This window comes from Rousettus aegyptiacus, unplaced genomic scaffold (genome assembly GCF_014176215.1).
Source record: "Rousettus aegyptiacus isolate mRouAeg1 unplaced genomic scaffold, mRouAeg1.p scaffold_m13_p_7, whole genome shotgun sequence".
Taxonomy (NCBI): domain Eukaryota; kingdom Metazoa; phylum Chordata; class Mammalia; order Chiroptera; family Pteropodidae; genus Rousettus; species Rousettus aegyptiacus.
Genome location: NW_023416310.1, coordinates 33916912 through 33937329, shown reverse-complemented (window position 1 = coordinate 33937329; position 20418 = coordinate 33916912). Strand labels below are relative to the sequence as shown.

General features: G+C 43.4%; 1 protein-coding gene across 4 annotated transcripts in view; it reads right to left on the bottom strand.

The window, feature by feature from the left end:
- The window catches only part of SPTBN1 (spectrin beta, non-erythrocytic 1), a 180130-nt gene that overhangs the window by 46058 nt on the left and 113654 nt on the right, over positions 1-20418 (bottom strand). For all 4 annotated transcript variants that reach the window (XM_036224202.1, XM_036224203.1, XM_036224204.1 and 1 more), the window contains 6 exons: positions 10308-10481; positions 6441-6532; positions 5136-5216; positions 4646-4761; positions 1360-1472; positions 383-570 (listed from right to left, as the gene is read on the bottom strand). In XM_036224202.1, the coding sequence (XP_036080095.1) occupies positions 383-570; positions 1360-1472; positions 4646-4761; positions 5136-5216; positions 6441-6532; positions 10308-10481 (764 nt within the window). The remainder of the gene's footprint in view (positions 1-382; positions 571-1359; positions 1473-4645; positions 4762-5135; positions 5217-6440; positions 6533-10307; positions 10482-20418) is intronic.

Here is a 20418-nt window from a genome sequence, read left to right as displayed (position 1 = left end):
GCCTGTTATGGGTTACTGCCTCAGACCCACGTGGACTCATAAAACACAACATACACACAACTGCTACTTCTCTGAAATCCCAAAACTACAAAATGGTGAAACATGTTAGGCACTAGAGTTTTGGATTAGAGATCTGAGCCGGGACCATTTCTTAGGTGTCTCATGTATCAGTAGCATGACCTACTGGAAAAGACTCACACAAGGCACGATTTGTTAACAAAGCTCAGCAACGCACAGGATCAGATGAAAAGGAGTAAGACAGGCCACCGGTGGGAGGCATTCATTAAGAGATGAGATCACACACAGTCAGAAAATAGGGGTCTGTGACTGCAAGGCTCTCCCTTCCCATATTAATGATAATGCATTCCAATTTGCATCTTACTTGGGTGGTTTCTCCACAGTGCGGTATGTGTTGAATGCCTGAAGCTGCTGTTGAACCCCAACCAGTGAATTGGCAAATTTGCGATTGTTCAAAATAATGATGGTTTGTTCAATCCACTCCAGAAGGTCGGAAGCGAGTGATTCATACTTTTCGATCATTTTTTCTGTTTCAATAGCATTGTCAAGCACCTGTAAACAAGAGTTAGAAAAATAGAAACGATCCTTATCATAATGTGCAAAGAGAATGTGATTGCAACACAAAATGAGCACATGCACACTAAATGACGCTTCTAGGACTACTTTGGAACCAGGCTTTTAAGTAATCCTGAGGAACCATTTGCTAATAGGCACTCCAACTGTGGCTATTATTTGTGAGCAATGACAGCTTAACTCAACTGTAATTGGTTCTGTAACCTCCCAACCCCCAGGCAAAGGTTTAAGAGTCTGAATGACTCCTGTTGCTTCAGTTCCAAAAATTCCTAGAAAAACAAAAAGGGCTCTATTTTGCTTGGTCCTGTCCCAAGAATGCTCATGAATTTTCTATTCCTATTGCACTGAGATGACAATGCCATCTGCTTTGAGGTGTTCTGAAGTATACAGCAGGTGAACATCAGCCAAATGAGAAATAAAAAGCATACTACTGAGGCTTTTTCAAACTGTGGGAAGTCAGATTTCAAGGCCATGACATTAGCCGGCTCAATCAGATTTTATCTAATTTTCTGGTCAGGTGAAGGGATGGGTGTTTCTGGGTCTGAGATCCCCATCAAATCCTTTCCTAAATAATTCAGCCACCACTCCTACCTCCCTTTACTCCTTGGGATAAAAAAAGCTTCTGTCTACTTCCCTTTTGGACCATCCACCCCAAATTGCTATTGGCTAAATTTATGAGTGCATGGGAGAACAAGGGGCTCAGTGGCAGTACTTTAAGATTTGAACCTTAATTATGTCTCACATCTCATAAAATCAGTGTGAGCTCACCTTTCCAATTCGTTTTCCTTCAACGGCCAACGCCTTCATCTTAGAAAAGTAGTGGTAATAAGTTACCACATAAGTGATAATGGACTTCTCATCAGGGTGGTCCACACTGATATCTGTAACCCAGAGAACATTTCCTTCAGTACTCTTGCTCACTGTGCAGCAAGAACACCACAGAACAACTGTTTAACACGGAAGAGGTCTGCGTCTCGATTCTGCTTCAGAGTCATGCCATCAGTGCATCATCTGAAAGGCTAATCAGGATGAAACTATCCAACTCCTTTACTCTATAAATATTCATAAATGTCTTCTACTTTTGCAATTAAGAAATATAGTCTTAAGAGACATGACTCTTTCTCCGGAGGTTCCCATGCCACCAAGAAGACAAAATATATGCAAAATCACTACAGAGAAAGGAACACGGGAATTCAGTCAGAACTCTTAGCAATGTGGCTACTACCCAGACAACCATGTTCACCCCCCTGCCCACACCCACCCGCCACCCCTCCCCCAAACTGAGTTTGTACTCCTGGAGTCCTCATTTCTGCTGACAGCAGCAGAATCTCTCCCATTCAGTCTGTGGACAGACATCTTTATCTCCGTGTTGCCCATATCCAGTCAGTCACTGACTGAGTCTGAGTCTGGATGATTCCATTTATGAAATCCTTATTGTCGGTTATGGTTCAGACTGTTATGGTTATATAACCAGACCTGAAGCAATGTTTTCCTTACTGTGTTTCGTTACTACCCAGTTCACTTTATACACTGCACCTATTTGATATTCCAGAAGCACAGCTGTGAATATACTTTCTCCTAGCTCGAAATTACTTGAAAGTGTCCTGCAGTCTGAAAAATAATGTATAAGTCCCTTAGTCCTCTAGAATTTACCATAACCTTCCTTCCTTCCATCCATACACTGAATACTTGTTCAGGCTTCCTCTAATTTCCAGGTACTATTCTAGACATTTCTCATTCTACAGCCTACTAATTCTTCTCAGGCACTATATATCTAAACCAAACTGGCTATTCATCATACACACTCCATATTCCCAGTTCTTTCCTTTACTCAGAACTTCTCTTTACCTGTAATGGCCTTTCCCACCCCATCACCTTTTTCCTTCAAGGTCCAGCTGAAAAGTTACCGTTATAACACTGTTGTTTCTAATTCCTACAGTTGGAATTATTGTCTCTACCCTCTGTTCCCTTAGGGACTTTGTTTATATGGACATAGTCTACTCTCTGCCAGGTATTATAATTATTTATGCCCATTTTATGTCTTGCAAAACTAAGTCCCCGAGGATAGAAACCCTGTCTTGGTAAGTCCAGTGCTACCCTACTTCCCCAATTTCCAGTGAGTTGTCTTGTACCAAGTGGGTAGTCAATAAATATTGAGGGAGGGAGCACATGAGTGAAGAAGTAGTCAAGGTTTAGCATTACTGAGTGAAGTACTCAACTCGAGATAGATCAAGAAGAGGAATCTTTTTTGATACGCATTCACACATGCACCCTTTACTTCTATCCTGGCAGCCCTGTGTGAGGCAAGTCTGTTTCTCTTATTCTAAGGATGGGAACACTGGAACATAGGACTGAAAAGCCCCTGCCCAGTGTCGAGGCAGTCAGTGGCAGCAGGAGCCAGAACCATAGCTACTGCTCCCACCCCGAGCCCCTGTGGCCAACCTCTGCATCTGCTCAGCCCCATCAAAGCGTGCCCCAAGGAGAGAGAACCGCGGACAGGCCAGGGGGAAAAAAAAAGTTGGTCTTGTATGCAATTCAATAAATGCAAAATCTCAACATAACCAAGAAGGAATGAGCAGACAAAATCTTTTCCTTAAACTTGCCTACAACCACACGTTAACTAACGGCTCTGTGGAATCCTGGACAACTAATAACAGCAAGGGTAGCTAATACTCTAGATCCAACCCACAGGGTAAGTAAGTGACATCGATGACTGCCTTTTTTAGCTCCTCGTCTTGTGATCCAAGGAACATCAATGCCCTTTTCATACTGAGTAGTGATTAGAAAGATTAACTAATGAGCAAGTTAAAAAAATTTTTTTGTCACAGTGATTAAAAAAATAAAAGGTTCTTTATCAAAGCACAAAGAGCTAGGGCTAATAAGAATGCCTTCCCATAGTAAGACAGGGGTTAAGTAGGAAGATTTATCATAGCCCAAAGAATTTTTGTTTTCTGTTTATAGTAAGAAATCATTTAATGGATTAACACAAAGATAATTTTATCCCAGCTTCCTGTAGTGAATGTATCAGTGAACTTTATGCATTGGAAAACAGCAAAGAGCCTGCCTGGCAGCTTCATGACCTCAATCTGCCCTTGGGGAGTTAAACTTCCTGTTCTATATTTATAAGAACTTTAAACTTTCACTCGCATACCGTTTTCTCTCTAATATTTGCTTAGAGCTGAGAAGATCTAAAAAGATCTAGCACCATAAAAGAAATCCTTATACTTAAATGTTTCTCAAAACTAGAAAAAGTGCCGACAATATCACATGCTAAAAAGAAGCCTAGAATTAGGACTTTTGCTAAGCAAGGGAGCTACAACAGAAGGGCTACCCCCACACAGGTAAACTCCACCGCCATCGTCAGTCAGTCCTTGGGGCCCTGCTGCACGAACTCAGAGAGATCAATGCCATGCAAAGATTCTGTGCCTCCCAGCAGTAGGTCATAAGAAGGGACTGTGAATGCTACTCCTTCTTCCACCCACACACATCCTTTTCCCAATGCACCTTCCTCATTAAACTCTTCTTGCTTATTAAGGAAATACTACATAGACTCCTAACAAGGTCCCTGCCCCCAATCTCCACCCTCTCTAAGCCATGCTGCTTGCCAGAGAGCCTGAGGTAGGTACTCTTCCTTGGGCACAGCTACGATGACTCCCCACTGCTGCTGTTAACCCCTAAAAATTTTTAACTGTTGGGCCCCTACCCACTTTTCTATGGAACCTTCCTATTATCATTCTCAACACCATTCCCAGTGAACTGTTTAGTCCCCAGAAATACCTTCCTCACCTTTGCTCACACAAGCCCTCTCTGCCCAGCAGGCCTTCTCCTCTGGAACATGTTTAAATCATACTCATCTTTCATGGCCTTTTCAAATGTACTCTTTTGCACAAATCCTCAAGTAATTCCCACACCAAAATTTAGCTCCTCTTCCTTGGATAATTCCCAAAGCATATTGTACAAATAAAACAAACAGATACAAAGCAGATCTTATATTTGCTCCCCCCAGTGCTAGAGATGCTAACGGTCCCCAACCTTTTGTCTCCTGAGTCCTTACCTTCGGGGTCCAACAGTTTGGTGAGGCCGAGGTGCTGCTCTGCCAGGTTAAAGGCATTCTGCAGATTGTAGTGTGCATTGGATTTCTTGAGTTTGTCAAAATCTATCAGGTCAGGCCTATGCAGAACAACAATGGAATACAACAAAAACCATGGCTTGAAAACATATCATGTGACCAATGAGACATGATTATTACTCCAAAAGTGTCGGTCACCACTTCACTGAGTGAAACTCTACATTATTATTTAATCATCAAAGACTGAAACCTGATTTTTTGAATAAACACTTCAAAGTTTATTAAGAGGAACTGAGGATAATGGGAGAACTTGTTTATTTTATCTGGGAGAATTTACGTATTCTCTCACATTTTCCTCACATGGAACGCAGGAATTTCCAACGTGGTGCAACATCTAAGGCAACGGATATGAGGGTCAAAAGTCACCCAGATCTGCTATGGAAGAATGCGAACACTCTACCCCAGAATTGTTTACCGGTGTTTGTGTATCAGTGCATTGAAGGCCATGCCATCTCTCCAGCTAGTGGTGAAATTGTGAATGTTGACGTTGGGGTACCTGGCAAAGACAAAGCACAACGATTACCAAATACAGGTTTATATTTTAGCTAAAATCAGTGTCTTTTTTTTTTTTTTTTAAAGTCTGTAAAAATGCGAGGCAGTATTAGTAAGGACAACCAAGTCAGAGCAAATATCACTTCAACTTCAACTTGCTATAAAATGAAAATAAAATATATATCCACATGGCGTTTTTTCCTTGGTAATTCAACCTGACAAAAGATGTAAACTGTGTCCTAGATTTAAAACACTACCCTTACTGAGGAAAAAGGGACCACACCCAGATGCCTCTGACACCTCTTCACTTCCACTGGCTCTCTACTCTGCCAGCAACGGCATCAGGACCCTGTAGTCTCTGAGAACCGAATTCACAGGTTACCTCGGGAGAGGGAATAGCTGGGATTGTCACCTGTTCATGTGACGCACAGCTTGCTTTTTTTCCTTACACCACTGAATGGGATGGAGTTTCGTAAATCAAGTACCTCTCTGAAAAGCATTCCTATGTTGGAAACTTGCCCCTGATCAATCAGCTATTCTATACCACATTGATTATCAGTAACTTTCTATCTGTGACTGATTAAATAAATGTTCTTGCCCAACTTGATCCCTTTTGTGGTTTCCCCTTTGTGGTTGTCACTGATTAATCATGCCCATGACAATTCTGTCCACCCTCCAAGTAGTCCCAATAGCAATTCTCCAATTAACCTGGTACATAATCAGTTCTCAGTAAGTGCCTATGAGCCCCGGCAATTTCCACAAGCAACAAAAAAGATGCGGTTTCCCTGAAATATATCCTCACTGAAATTTCAATGAAAGAAAAAAAGGAGGAAAAAGTGAGACAGATAATGCACAAGTTACTCTTACATTTAGTGCACGAAGTGCCCCCGTACCAGCAGAAATAAATGGGAGGAGAAAACCCACAACTATGGATATGATTCCTAAACATGGTTTCAGGGTTGTCAAATCCAAGACATACTGTTCTCTGGAGCTTCCTTAATAAAGAGAGGGAGACTGACTGTGGCGATGAGAGGTCCCGGCTGTAAACCAGAATTCCTTCCATTCTGGGAGCTAGCTGAAAGGTCAGCCTATCAACTGCTCATGGGCTACATGACAAGACTCCTCAATGGCAGCAGTGGAAGCGATACTTGTCAACACCGTGTAAGTGATGACTACAGTGGAACTCGGTCCTGGGCAAGGCGGCCCTGACCTCTGAGTTCACACTCACCCAGCTGTCTTCATCTGGCACCATAACAGCAATGCATCCTTGGCAGACTTCTTCTCTTTGTTGTCTTCAGTTTCCACACTGATATCCTGGATCTAAGATTTACAAAGAAATATTAGACAAATAGATTAGTCGGCTGTCCAACAATGACACAGAAGAACAGGCCTGCGTATCATCAAGAGTGAACTCCAGGTCAAAGCTCGATCCTATAGACCATGTCCTCAGAGTGTCAGCGAGAACTGCTTTCTGAAGTTAGGGTTCATCTCAAAGAAACGCCGACCAGAACTAGACTTTCCACTTTGCACAAAGTAAGATGACAGTGAAGATGAGTTACCTGCGTGAATTCTCAGAACCGATTATGGGTCATTTCTACCCTCGAGCTAGCCCATCTTCCCAGCTACGAGCTAGCAGGACTGTCCACACGGTACACCTTAAATCTCAGCAGAAATATTCAGTTCTGTTTTTCATGACCAAACATTTTTCACACCAGGGTGTGTCCTTCACAGATGAGGACGGTGGGTCAGTCTTCAGGCAGTGGCGTGCACAAACTCTCCGAGAAAGCACGCATCTAACTGCTGCGCTTCTTCCACGGCCTGTGCTTTGGTCTGAGTAACTATATCCCCTCCAACCTCTTACACTGACATCCTAAACTTAAAAGGAGATGGTATTAGGAGGTGGGGCCACCTTTGAGAGGTGCTTTAGTCATGAGGGTGGAGCTTTCATAAGTGGGATTAGTGCCTTATAAATTAGAGGCTCCAGAGAGATCCTTAGCACCTTCCAATACCTGAGGATAAGGCAAGAAGTTTACCATCTGGAATAAGGCCCTCATCTGACCACGGTGGCATCCTGATCTTAGAATTACAGCCTCCAGAACTGTGGGAAATATACTGGTATTGTTTATAAGCTGTGGTATTTTGTTATAGCAGCCCCAATGGTCTAAGACAGTCTGCATTCATAAGCCACTCACAGGCAGCATCTTTTTAACATTATACATAGAGCCTGGTCAAATGGGCACCAAAGCCTGCCTGGGTCTGCACCCAGGCTCTGCCGGCTGCTACGTATCCTTGGGTTAGTTCCCCAGGTTCCCATCTGAGGAATGGCAGCAGTAAGAGTGGCTCTCTCATAGCGCTGCTGTGCACTTACATGAATAAAGAACATGAAGCACTGAGCTCATGGAGAGGAACCCATAAATGTTAGCGCTTTAGATTAGGGGCTGCCTACCAATTATGTGATTTTAGACAAATGATAAACAACTTTTTGTCTTTAGTTTCTTGCCTATAATAATAAAATGTGGGATGGGGGCTGGAGGTGAATGGTGTTGGCCAAGGAGGCCAGTCATAACCTTTTAGCTCTAACCATTCCAATAAGTATAAGATTAAAAAGAAACTTTTAACATGAAAAACAACTAGAAGTTGAAATAACTACACTCCTAAAAAAGTTCTCCATTTTTAATTGTGGTAAGTATGTGAAGTCTGAGTTTGCACAAACTCTCAACTCTATTATTAGAATCAGCTCATGTGCAGAAAGTAAATGTAAAGAGTAACTCTCATTCAAAGGGTAAGATAGACTCACCAGGAAAGGCAGGTGGAATTTTAGAGACATTAACCCGTCAACTTTCTTACGCTTCTATGTGAAGAAGGAAATCTGTTTCCAGACTTGTTCATTTAGAATAGTCTATCCTTGTGAAATGAAAACAGCTCCCTATTTAGACTAGGCAAACTCAAAGACTTTCATTCCAGTTTCCCACCCCATGTTTTAACTCTTTTTTTAAAGGGACATCAGCATAACACCTGTGTGTCGTCATCAATATTTAAGGAATACCTATTTTGTATAGACAGGGCAGGCCAAATCCTAGGTTTTTGGAGCACACACACACACACACACACACACCCAGGAACCTTAGGACAAGGCTGTATACTCAGAAGCTGGGGAAAAAGGGAAATCTTTGTAGATACATGGAAAAGGCAAGAATGTAAGCTGGGCCCTGACTCGTGCAGAAACAACACATATTTGTAGAACGGGTGATGATGGTTTAATAACGCTGGGTCATTCATGTAAGACACTAACACTGCAGGCCATGCCGTGACATCAGTAGCCTATGTTTCTTGCTTCAAAGGAAAAAGAGAAAGTACATATTGGCATTTACAAGTTCAAGTACAGAAAAAAGGCAAGCTGTCAGAAGTTAATTAGTCAATGACTCAACCCAATTCAGGCCGAGAATCCTGGAAAAGGCTGCATTTGCCAGCTCACCGATGTGGGCACTGACTCCATGTGAAGAGAGGCCACCCTGAGGATGCCCTTCCATGCTCTGATTACTACAGGCCAAAGGCAACAGAAACTGAACTTTTTTACTCCTACGAAACTGAAGTGAGGCTCAAGCAGTGTCCTGTTAACTTCACCTCTGTAGGCCTAAAGCCAAGCAATAATTACTGAATTTAATAACATTCATTCCATTTTTAAGTCATTCAGGAACGAAATGACAGAAAACTACATAAGAGTTCAGTTTCAAAACAAAGTCACTGATCGCTGTAATTAACTCCATTAATGATGTCATCTTCAATAGAGGCTCCGTCCTTAGGCTTACTTCATTAGAATCACACACAGGGGCTGGGACAGGGACGCTGAATTAGGAAAAGCTTTCCTAAGGGCTCTGATGACCAGTCAGGCTGGGAACCACCGATGAGGGGAGTTTCTGTGTATAGCTGTTGCAGCCCCCACCCCCTACACATGAGAGAGAGCACACAGGCGCGCGCGCGCACACACACACACACACACACACACACACCACGCCGCTCCCCACCGCCCAGTGTTAACTCAAATCCAAACCCAGGGGAAATGAGAAGAAAAAAGACTGGTTACAGGCTGATCTCAGAGTATTAATAAGAATACAAAGAGAGCTATATATAATTTGATCTGTTTTTACCCTTTTTTGGTGAGATTTTCAATTGCTCAGAAAAATCAAGCAGATTTTATCAAAGGGGCAGAACAGGAAGGAAAGGCGCAGAGAACACAGCCACTGAGAACATTTGTTTGTAGAGTAACCTGACACTATGGTTAAGAAGTGTTTCAGGATTTCAATTATTAATTGAAAAGCACGAATTATTTGCTTGGAGAAAAGAACCAATAATCAAGCCAGAGGTGGTCCACAAGCCTGAAATGCTGAGCTCTCTTCTAAGGGGTCAGAGCATGCACTGCAGCTCTGTCTGACTGCCTGTGCGATTGATCCTGATCAAGGCTCCTCCGTTTCCTCATAAAAGTGAAGGAAATGGACAAGATGACCTTGAGAGTGCCTTCTGGCTCAGAGTACTTCTACACTTGGACCCTTCCCATCGACTGTAACAAAACCACAACATCGTCGTCAATTCAAACCACCCGTAAGGCACATTCCCCTAGAAGACCGCTTCCTCAAACCCAAAGAAGAATAAGAAGGTGAAAACCGAGTTCACATGGGTCATAATCCTAAATATCTTCTCCTAAAAATATTCTGACACGTGCCACATTCTGGTGACGTTCCAACGTTCAGACAGCCTAGTGCTATAACCGAGCATCAACCCATCTTTGCTTCTGAAAGCTGAGCGGCTGACAACAGACGTTCAGAGTAAGTGCCAGTGCGTGGAGCGCTGGGATGCTACCCAGAAACCCCCGTATCTGACAAGAGAGCCAAGACCTTCAGGGGACAGCAAAACCGAGGGAGGAAGTAGTAGCTGTGCCTGTAGTAGGGCAGCGGGATGTGACACACAGCTCCACACATCTGACTCCAAGATGCCATTTCAACTGGGTCTTCCCAGTCCTTCAGGAATGGGGGGAAGCAAGCTTCGCAAGGATGCTCATACTCTGAAGGAAGGCAGACTCCCGGGCCAAATCCCTTACCTGGAAGCGCAGGATGATGGTCCAGATGAGGCCGAGGGTCAGCCGGTGGTTCCCATCCACGATGTCATGAGACCCCATGTTCTCAAGATGGACTCTTTGCTCCTTCAGGAACTGAAGGGCCTTGTCCACGTTTTCCAGGCAGTGGATGCGCATTCGTCCCTTGGTGGGTTTAGGCTAGAAATAAGTGAGCCGAAGGTGAAAATGGATCATCCAGTGGGGCAGAGACAGGCCCAGAGCTACTGCCCGGAAAATTCACACGTGCCCATTCATGCAACTCTCTCCTACTCGAACCCAACCATTAAAAACCACGTGTGCTCACTCAGTCCAAGGACAGTATTTATCCAACAGCCTTAGAAAAGTTTACTCGAGGGGTGGTAAACAACCACTAGAGTTCTTGTTTTGTTTTGTTTTGTTTTTAAATCATGGAAGCTACACAATTTACAAATGTGCACAGGAACTGGAAGTTTAGAGAAAAAGGAACCCGATTTTCACAAAGAATTTCAGAGGTACCACTGTCGCCCAAACAATCTTTTGCAGATGAATGGCGAAATGCCTCTGAAATTTTTCTGGCTGCTTTAAACTAAAAACAGGTTTGCCACCTGCTGGTTTGGGTTGTTTCCTAAGGGTGGCTCAAATGAAACAAGGAGACACACCACCAAATCAAGAGAATCAGATGGCTTTGTGAGGATGCTGGGAGGGAACTGAGTAAAAGGGTGTCACTTACCGAAAATAAAAGACAAAGGAGAAAAAATATTAGCCTAATTTGCAGACCCTACATGTCTCTTCCTTTTACCCAGTTATATCAAAATCCAAAAAAAGTCCTTGGAAGGTGAATATTTTAAATAAAGCAAAAGACACACACACACACACACACACACCCTTTTCAACGGGCCTCTATAATCTACTGTGTTGAGAAAAAGCTCATGTCCTCCCCAAACTGGATCCATCCATTCCCCCGAGCCTATTTCCCATCACTCCCCCTCTATCAGAGGCTGCACCTCAGGCTGATCTCAACATTTTACAAAGACCACACCAGGTTGTGCACACCCCGCTGGCCAGACAAATGTCCTCAGTCTGGCTGGCTTGGTGGCTGCCATCCTATCTCCCCAGTGACTTCTTGGCCATCCCACCGTAGCCCACCCACCTTTCAAGCTCAGGTCAAGGCACAGCTCCCCTTCGAGGAGACGTTCCCGGCTATTCTAGCTCTCACTGGTCACCCTGTTTTCACAACTCTACATTTATGGTTTTGACCACAGAATTTAGGAACTGATTATAACGTATCTTATATTTTGATGTTGTTTCATGTATTGCTTTTATTACTTCCAACTAAACCACTGGATTCTTGAGAGGAGGAATGATGCCTTGTAATTCTGCTAGGTTCTCGGTGGCCTCTTGTTTGGTTCAGAGCATAAGGTCCACATGGAACGAACTGAACACAGACAGACTGGGCACGGTGTGTGCTACATGAGCTGGCGTCACCAGGAAAGGCAACGACTCGGCAGCTGCGGGCGCAGCCAGCCCTGCGGTAAATGTCTTGCCTGTTTCCCACTTGCCCCCACAGCTGAGATCCTCGGTTATTAGCCACATGGACAACATCCATAGGGAAGATGACTTGGGTAACAAAGTGGCCATTTTAAGTACCCAAATCTCAGATTATGTCATTTTTTCTTGATTTTCTCTTCCCTTACAAAAAAGAAATAGTGAGCACAGAAGACTGTGCTCTGACCCTGAGGAAATAAGATTATAAGCAGAGGCCTTACCACAAGTGGCAGATTCCATTTTCAAATAGCAATAGAAAAATAAATGTCTCTAAAAGTCAAGCTTTTCACACTATTATGATAGCTTTCCTTACAGACCACTCATCCCTCCCAAAAAGGGATTATTCTCTCAGAAACGTCACAATTAATTTATTCAGGTATGTGGGAAATTGTAGGATTTGTTATTTACATTAGGTCAAGTGGTAACGCTACATCAAAATCAAGCAATCTAATGGACATAATAAAAAGGTTAGATGTAGAGCAGAAAGGGGTGGGGGCTCGAGCTGCAGTTCTGTGGCTGACTGCATCTGATACTGGCCTCCAGGTGGCCTCAGGCATCATCACGCTGCTCTTCCCAGAGGGAGAGATGGGTGTGGAATCTCAGTGTCCCTCAAGAGACAGGTGGGCCTACTGCCCCGTGGGTAAGAAGTCACACAACTCTGCATCTGGTTCTCATGTGTGTAACCCCAGTTCCTCTGATCTCTGATCAGCAGTAATTTCTCACAGTTGACAAAGTGACTATTCACAGCAGCCCCTTAATTCGTCACATATCCAGGTGGCTCTGGATTCAATGAGGCTCCTGGTTAAAACTGTGTTCCGAGTTGAGGGATGGGGACGAACTGCCACTAAGAATGTGTGTGAGCTCTGACACAGGGGCCTTGACATTTCTCTTTGCTGTTCTGAAACCTTTTCCTCTCATCTCTTTTCAACGATTGTGTACCTGACTAGTAGGACAGTGGTCCATCCTCCTTGTGCTGTTTCAATCACAAAGAAAGTTTCTTCACACTGAGAACTGCAGAGCAATGAAGACAGAAGCATTCTCCTAACTGCAGTAAGATATGTCTCCTAAGTCTATCTCCATCAAGGTAGAACGGTTTATTTCCTAATTGAGGGAGATAGGAATAGTGTGGGTGAAATTACAGAAAGAGGCTGGGAAGAGGAGAACAAGGAATAGATGGGAGGCTGTCAGTATCTTCCCAGGCTCCATCAGGCATAACCACTGCTTCTGCAGACTTTTTCTTTAAAAAAAAAAAAAAAAAGAAAAGAAAGAAAGAAAAAAACCCCTCAATCTCAAACACACATGAGACATTCAAGCCACTAATATCTCTCTCCAAAATCTCAGTGGAAAGGATGCACATTTTTGCATGAATATGGGGTGCAAAAGCGTGGAGGGGGGAGGATGTGATAGGGGTCCAAATACTTTCCTGCAGGTTGGGGAAGTCTAATGCTGCATGGTGGGGACCCAATGCTGATGCTGACTGGCCATGCCAGATGAGCTAAGGATAGTTCGTTCACTCCAGACCTAGACACAACTCAAGTCCCCAGAGAGCACTAGCCAACAGAAACAGCATGAGACAAAAGAAGAAGCTGAAATAAAATTCGCAAATTAACCTCTTTGGGTAAAATGATCAGACTCCTTTCAAATGGTTTAAAAACAAAAACAAACCCCCAAAAAACTCACTGATTTCTAAAAGTCAGAGGAAATGGAAAGCTCTCAGGAGACTCCCTCCCTTTTTGGGAGCAATTCTCCCCAAATCAAACCAAGACTGGGGGGGGGGGGTTGATGCTCTGCTTTCCTCCCCCAAAGTATATATACTTTTTAAATTTTCCTATTGCTCCTGGCCTTTATATCTTTCAAAACATCAAACGTGAGCAAACCAGATCTACACAATATGCTTTTGTTGGTCAATTCACTGATGTTAAAATGCCTATGTTCAAGTAACAATCTCCCCACTTCCTAGCAAATCACTGTCCTACTTCTTAACTGTTTACCCATAAGATGGGGATATATCAATTGTTATCTCAAAGGGCTGCTATATAAGTGAAATAGTAAACTAATCGTTATGGTGTTCTCAAACCCAATATCTCTATCAGCAAAGGACACCTCAAATATTTTCCTCCCAACAATTAATTCCACTTAAAAGGGGGGACTCTCCCCTCTCCCTATGCTACTTCAGCTTCAAACTGTTTAGAAATAACATACCCTTCTGTAGATAATGGGAAATGCTTAGAACTCTTTCACCAAGAGCTAGACAAGTTGACATACATACATCAACTGAAAAATTTAAAAGCCAAAGCAAACATGCCCCCAAACAGTGATGCCACTATTACTCTTCTAATTCTGCCACCCCAAATTAAATTCTGGACCAGAATGAAAAGAAAAGCTGGGAGAGAAAAATGTGGTTGGTTGGTGCCCTGAGGAAGAGATGGAACGAGGGAGGGCAGAGGCTGTGAAAATACCTAAACCTCAATACTTGGGGCTTCCGTGTATAGTAAGAACTCTAGAATTCAAAGATGACTAGCAAACACGTCTGAAAAGCTTGATTTACAGAGATATTTTAAATGTTATTACTGCTCTGTAGCTAGCCTAACTATTGTGCAGTGGAAGTGTTTGGGAGATCTGCTTCATCACCTCACTATGCCACCTTTATGTTTTTCAAGCACTTTGCCACCTTCCATCCCAACTGAAGCGCGCACTTATCTTCAGTGGCGCTTTTAAATCAGGAGAATAAACAGGGCATGGTGAGTGTTAGAGGATATGCTGGTGGCACTGTATGAGGGGAATAAAAATCAACACTAAAACCTAAGTATGCCAACTCCCAAGTCTTGTGTTCTACTTGCTTCAGAGGGGTTTTCTAAAATGTTTTAAGGCATGAGAACAATAATTATAAGAGATTAAATTTAGGAAGTGTTAATGATCTCAGAGATATACACTGGTCATGTAAGCTGTGTATCTTGCAAGATCTAAAAATGATCAGCTGGCATTTACTGAGCAGTAACTCTGTTAGCCTCTGTTAGGTGGTTCACACTTGTTATCACATTTAATCCTCACAATAACACTGTATAATAATAATAATTACTACTGTCATTTTACAGATAAGAACACATTGGTTTAGAGAGATGATGTAATCCGTGTGGCTAGTTAGTCAGTATGTGGTGGGCCAGGAATCCAAAACTAGTTCTCTTTATGCTCTACCAAGAGCCAAAGTGGCACGTTTCCACGTGAAAGGAAATAAAAAGACTCAGTTCCCATCTGGCAGATAGTTGTTTTTTGTTTTTTAAAGAGCTATTTTTACACCATGGAACTTCCATCCTCTCAAAAGGAAGGAGAGGTAACAATGGAGAAAACTAAACACAATGGAACTCGAGGGAGGGGTTCATCTCTCGATAATAAACACTTTTCTTAAGCCTTGCCCCAAGAGTGGCTAATTCCGCCAAGAAAAGGGGCATTCCCCATCTTGCTTCCATTAATTATTGTCAAATTCCTGATGTGACACAGGTTTGTTTCCAGGGCAACATCGCATTTCTGTCCTGCATGTCGTCTCTGATGGGGCAGATCGGAATGCCATTAATGTGGAGACAAGGATCAATACCAAACTCATGTTGACTCAGAACAAGGGGGCTCTGCAGGCAGGGAGGGGGTTCCTCTGAGGAAATGCCTATTTTTACTGATCCTCCTTTAAATACTTTTAACGAGCTTCCCTGCTCTTCCCACAACATGGACCGTGTTCCTGTGTTTTGCAGGCGCTTTTCCTGTTTCCCTTAAGGTCCCTTCTAGTTCTGTATCTTTATCTACCACAGCTCCATTCCAGGCCTTGATCTAGACCCCATCATCTTTGTGACTCTGAAGGAGTAGGAATTACAGGGCTAAATAACCACCTCTGGTATCTGACAACCTTATTCTAATTGCTTATTAGAGCACTTAGTCCAAGCCCTGCCTCTGAAAAGCAATGTGGCCTTGGTCAAATTTGCCCAAGTGGACCAAGTGCCCTTAGAAAGGAAAGAGGAATCTGGGTGGCTCCTTCCTGGTCCACGGCTCTTGTCCCCATTGCCCACCCCGTCTTGAATCTGGGTCAAGTATATACTGTGGGGTGTCACAATTTGCAGAACTATGGTATAATCACAAAGACAGATTTTGTCAAAGCTGAGAGATGGAAAAAAGAAAACAAATGTTTCCTGGAACCAATTTGGCCTTCTTGAATAGAAGACGACATAAGGGAGGATTCTTGGCAGGGTGTTTTACGAGGCTGCCGAATAGCTGGGCCACACTGTTCTACCCTGGTAACCCCGACTCTCTCGGGATTCTCTCCATGGGTGTCCAAAGCTGCCTTGAAGCCACCTGGGGCGACAGCTCACCAAAGGTTGCAGGGTGGACAGACCACCAGCACCTGGGAATTTGGAGAAGCCAACTCCAGGCCTAAATCTGTCACAACCCAGTTGAAAGACCTTGCATAGTCTTATGACATGAAAGGAATCTAACTTAGTGGCCACAAAAGTCACTCTCAGCTATAAAATACAATTTATGTGTTGGAGGGTGGAAGGCTTATTAGCATGCACGGTAAATTCTGAAGTGCCTGCTGACCTTAGTGTTCAACTGAATAGGGAATAGAGAAAAGACACTAACTGGTCTTAGCATACCTGTGCGACGGACACTTGCTTATGTTTTTGTCTTTTAAACCCCCAGGCTGCGACCAGTGCTTCTATAAGAATCTAACGTCTGATGATCTGAGGTGGAGCTGAGGCGGTGATGCTAGTGCTGGGGAGCAGCTGCAAAGACAGATGACGCTTCCCTAGCTCACTGCTCACCTCCTGCTATGCGGCCTGGTTGCTAACAGGCCATGGACCACTACCGGTCGCAGCCTGGGGGCTGGGGACCCCCTGCTTTATCACATGGTATCTATTATTATTAATTTACTTTCACATTTGTGCAGTGGAAGAGCAATTTAACAGGGGCATTTTTCTGTGGCTGGCGTTTAGAACAAAATGATATTAAAAACAACAAGCAGGTACTGTGGCCGGTCCACAAAACCCCGTTTCAACAATACAAACCAGTATGGTTCTCCTAGCAAAGTCTTTATGTAAAGCTCACTCAGAAGTTCAACGTGAAATTTAAGGCGTAATAAACAAATCTCATGGTAAATCTATCTTTTCCACCTGGCTCAGCCTGTTTTGGAATTAAAGGTGGCCAAAAAAAAAGCGGAGTGGTGGTGGTGGGAGGGGGTGGTTGCTTTCTCTTCTTTGCGACTAACAAAGTAAGAAGGCAGAATATCAGGAAACAACAGGCAAACAAAAACCCGTGACACCTGCAAATGGAAACAGCAGGGGTTGAGAGGAGGGCAGAGGTGTTCAGAAAAACCTTGTCCTTTTTCCATCAGAGGTGAGGGCTCGGTCTAGCAGGAGCAAGGCAGAAGAAAACTGGCCATCCTACTTAGAACCACTCTTCCCTGCTGAGGCCCATGGAGGGAGGGCGACAGGCAAGCTTCAAACCTGGGTTATAACCTGTGGGCTTCACTTTACGACCAAATCCCAAGCTGATGATATTGTGCCAGAGGCCCTACTCCCTCTAAATGTGAGTATTGCCATGGGACACACCTTTACCTTTCAAGTCCTGCTCTAATCTGGCCAATGACAAAGTGACCAGCACAGGTTCTATGCCCACTACTTTTACCTGCTCAGTTGATGCTGAAATCAAGGGTCATTATTAGAGAATTTTAAAGTGAGTGAGCGATTTATAAAGAGTTATAGTCAATAGTAGTTTCAGAGTAAGATATTGGAAAAGAAAGGTTTTCTTTGTCGTCAACTCAATCCCCGTTAGCAGCAGCTTCCTGGCTCAGCCCAGTTTCCTCACTGCCTGATAAGCTGACATACCTGAAGCAGAGAGAGGGACATTTCTGGCCCTGGATCCTACCCGCACCAGGACCAGAGATGGGGATCTCTGCCCTCTGATGTTCCCCAGCGCATCAGCATCAAGTGCCCTGATAACCCAAATGTCTATCTAAAACCTGCTCAAATTTAACTCTACTTATATTGAGCCAAAATGCAGGGTGGGGTTAGTGTGGAATTGTCTGGTTCACTGCATTTCACTCAGTAAAAATCAAATTTTCTCCTTTATAAAGGGGGATAAACTGGCTCTAAAAAACTATTAATAAAATAAATTTAGAAACTCCAGGCCCTCAACCATTTATCTACTATACTACCTTCTGCCAAGTTGGTGGTAAGTGCTAAAGCTAAAATGCAGACTGACACATGGCTCCAGATGGAGTGCAAATGTTTATGTTACCCAGGGTTTTGGATCACTGGTGCAGAAAGCCCAGTGCTGACTGAATGTTATCTGATGATACACACTTAGCTGTGGACATTAATTTACCCAGGCCTGGAAGCTCTAACCACCTCATTAGTTTTGGAATCTGAATATACAAGGATCCTCTGTGGCAAGCCCTCAGGAGATCCTCTCCTACATGGAGGGTCTCTAACTTGAGTTCCTGGCAGCCCCTGCAACCAACAGCAGAGAGTGGTTTTGTGTGCCTTCCAGAAAATTCCATGAACCAAATAAATCCCAGGGCAAACAGGCTAAAAATCTCCAGTCTGAATGCACAAGAGGTTTAGCTCATTCTATCTATGGTATCCTTATTTTTAGAATAAGATTAATTAGACTGCCCAACCTATAATCAGGGTTGGCTGCGAGGAATGGATAGTAAAAGAGGACACTTGGGACTTTTAACAAAGTGGTAACAATTTCTGGCATTGGCTGCATGACAGGTTGGAGATAGTGGCCATCTATGTTCTTCCCCATCTCCATTCTCCTAGATTTCTGGGTTACCGCAAAAAAAAAAAAAAAAATTATTGCCAGCAGCAAATAAACAGAAGAGTGGGTAGCATCCACACACAACTAAGAATTACGCTTTGTTGGCTGCTTTTTTTCTCCCTACGAATATTTTTGTTGCCCTGTTTAGAAAGAAAAAAAAAAAAAGGCAATGGGCCTGATCCCAATGGACATAATCAAGGACACAATCTTCTTGGTATAAAAGAATTACGGACCCTCGAAGGTAAACAATTTATGCCCTACAGCCTGGAAGACTGGACCCTATTGGAACAAAAATAACTGTTCAAACTAATTTCTATCTATGTAACCTTTATTGATTTTTTAAGCTACTTTCAAAACATCATTCAAAAAAAAAAATCAATAAACAATCATACTAGATTAAACATTAAGAGGGAGGAAAAAATGGTTGAGATAAAGGAGGGGAAGTCCGGTTACAAAAACTCTAAAGGTGTATATCACAATAATTCTAGCCTAGGCTCAGACAAGACTCCCTTCAAAAATAAAAATAAAAATAAAAAAATGCAATCAATGACCAACCTTCGCCCTCTCCATGTGGGCCCACTACCCCCACACTCACCCTACAAACCAGCTTCGAGACAGCCATCATAGTCTTAGGCAGAAGCCTCATTTATTTATCTAGTTTGTCTAGCTGGACCCGCAAATTCCCTAAGAAAATGAGGCAACAACACCTGCACAATGGAGAACAAAGAGCACAGACAAAACTCACTACCGATAAGATGGGGCTTCACTGTATTTTGAAGAGTGGTCCCCAACCTTTTTTGGCACCAGGGACCAGTGCTCCTATGAGAATCTAATGCCTGATGACCTGAGGTGGAGCTGAGGCAGTGATGCTATCGCTAGGGAGCGGCTACAAATACAGATGAAGCTTTTTGTTCACTTGCCGCTCATCTCCTACTGTGTGGCCCAGTTCTTAAAAAGCCATGCATCAGTACTGGTCCATGGCCTGGGGGCTGAGGAACCTTGTTTTAGAGAACTTGTTCTTCAACAAAGAAGCAGAGAGAGAAAACTCCGACTCTGTTTTTTTCTGGGCTCAAAGAGGAAATTGGGCTAATAATAGGGCAGGGTACAACCTTAGGCCCTTGCCTGTGGTCAGAGGTGCGTGGGTCGGTCTGCACACACAGCCATGTGGCTGTCAAGTTATAGGGTGGAGAACAGGTTAAAAATAAGGCTTTCTGGCAGCCCTGCCAACCACCAGCATATTTTCCTGGTGATGTCACTACAGATGTGGGGCTCTCTCCCTGGGTGTCAGCTTTTGGCTCGGTCCCACCACCACCTATGGAATTGCATATGCCCTGGTAGAATACAGTATCCATTTTTAAACCACGGCGAGACAAAACCTGTTGGGTCAGTTACGGAGACTGGTTTAAGGTTCATAAAAATCACATCAGGGACAGCCGTAGTAGCTCTGGTAAACAAAATGGGAATAAAATTTTCACTGTAGGCAAAAACCTCCCCTGCCCAAATGATGTGGTGAATTCATCAGAAAGTGAGTTTCCAGGGAGATGACAAACACCAGCCTCTTCCTCCACCCCCGAAATACTAAAAAAGTGTTGATGGAAGAAAGAAAGAAAGAAAAAATTAAAAAACAACCTAGAACACAGAATCCAATCCTTGCCACTTTAAAACGGCAGCCCGAATTTTCCAGAGAATAAGACAAAGATTAATAAGAAAATGTAAAATTATTCCATGATCTTGTGGAATACAGATTTACCTTGGAGCCAGCGGCCCA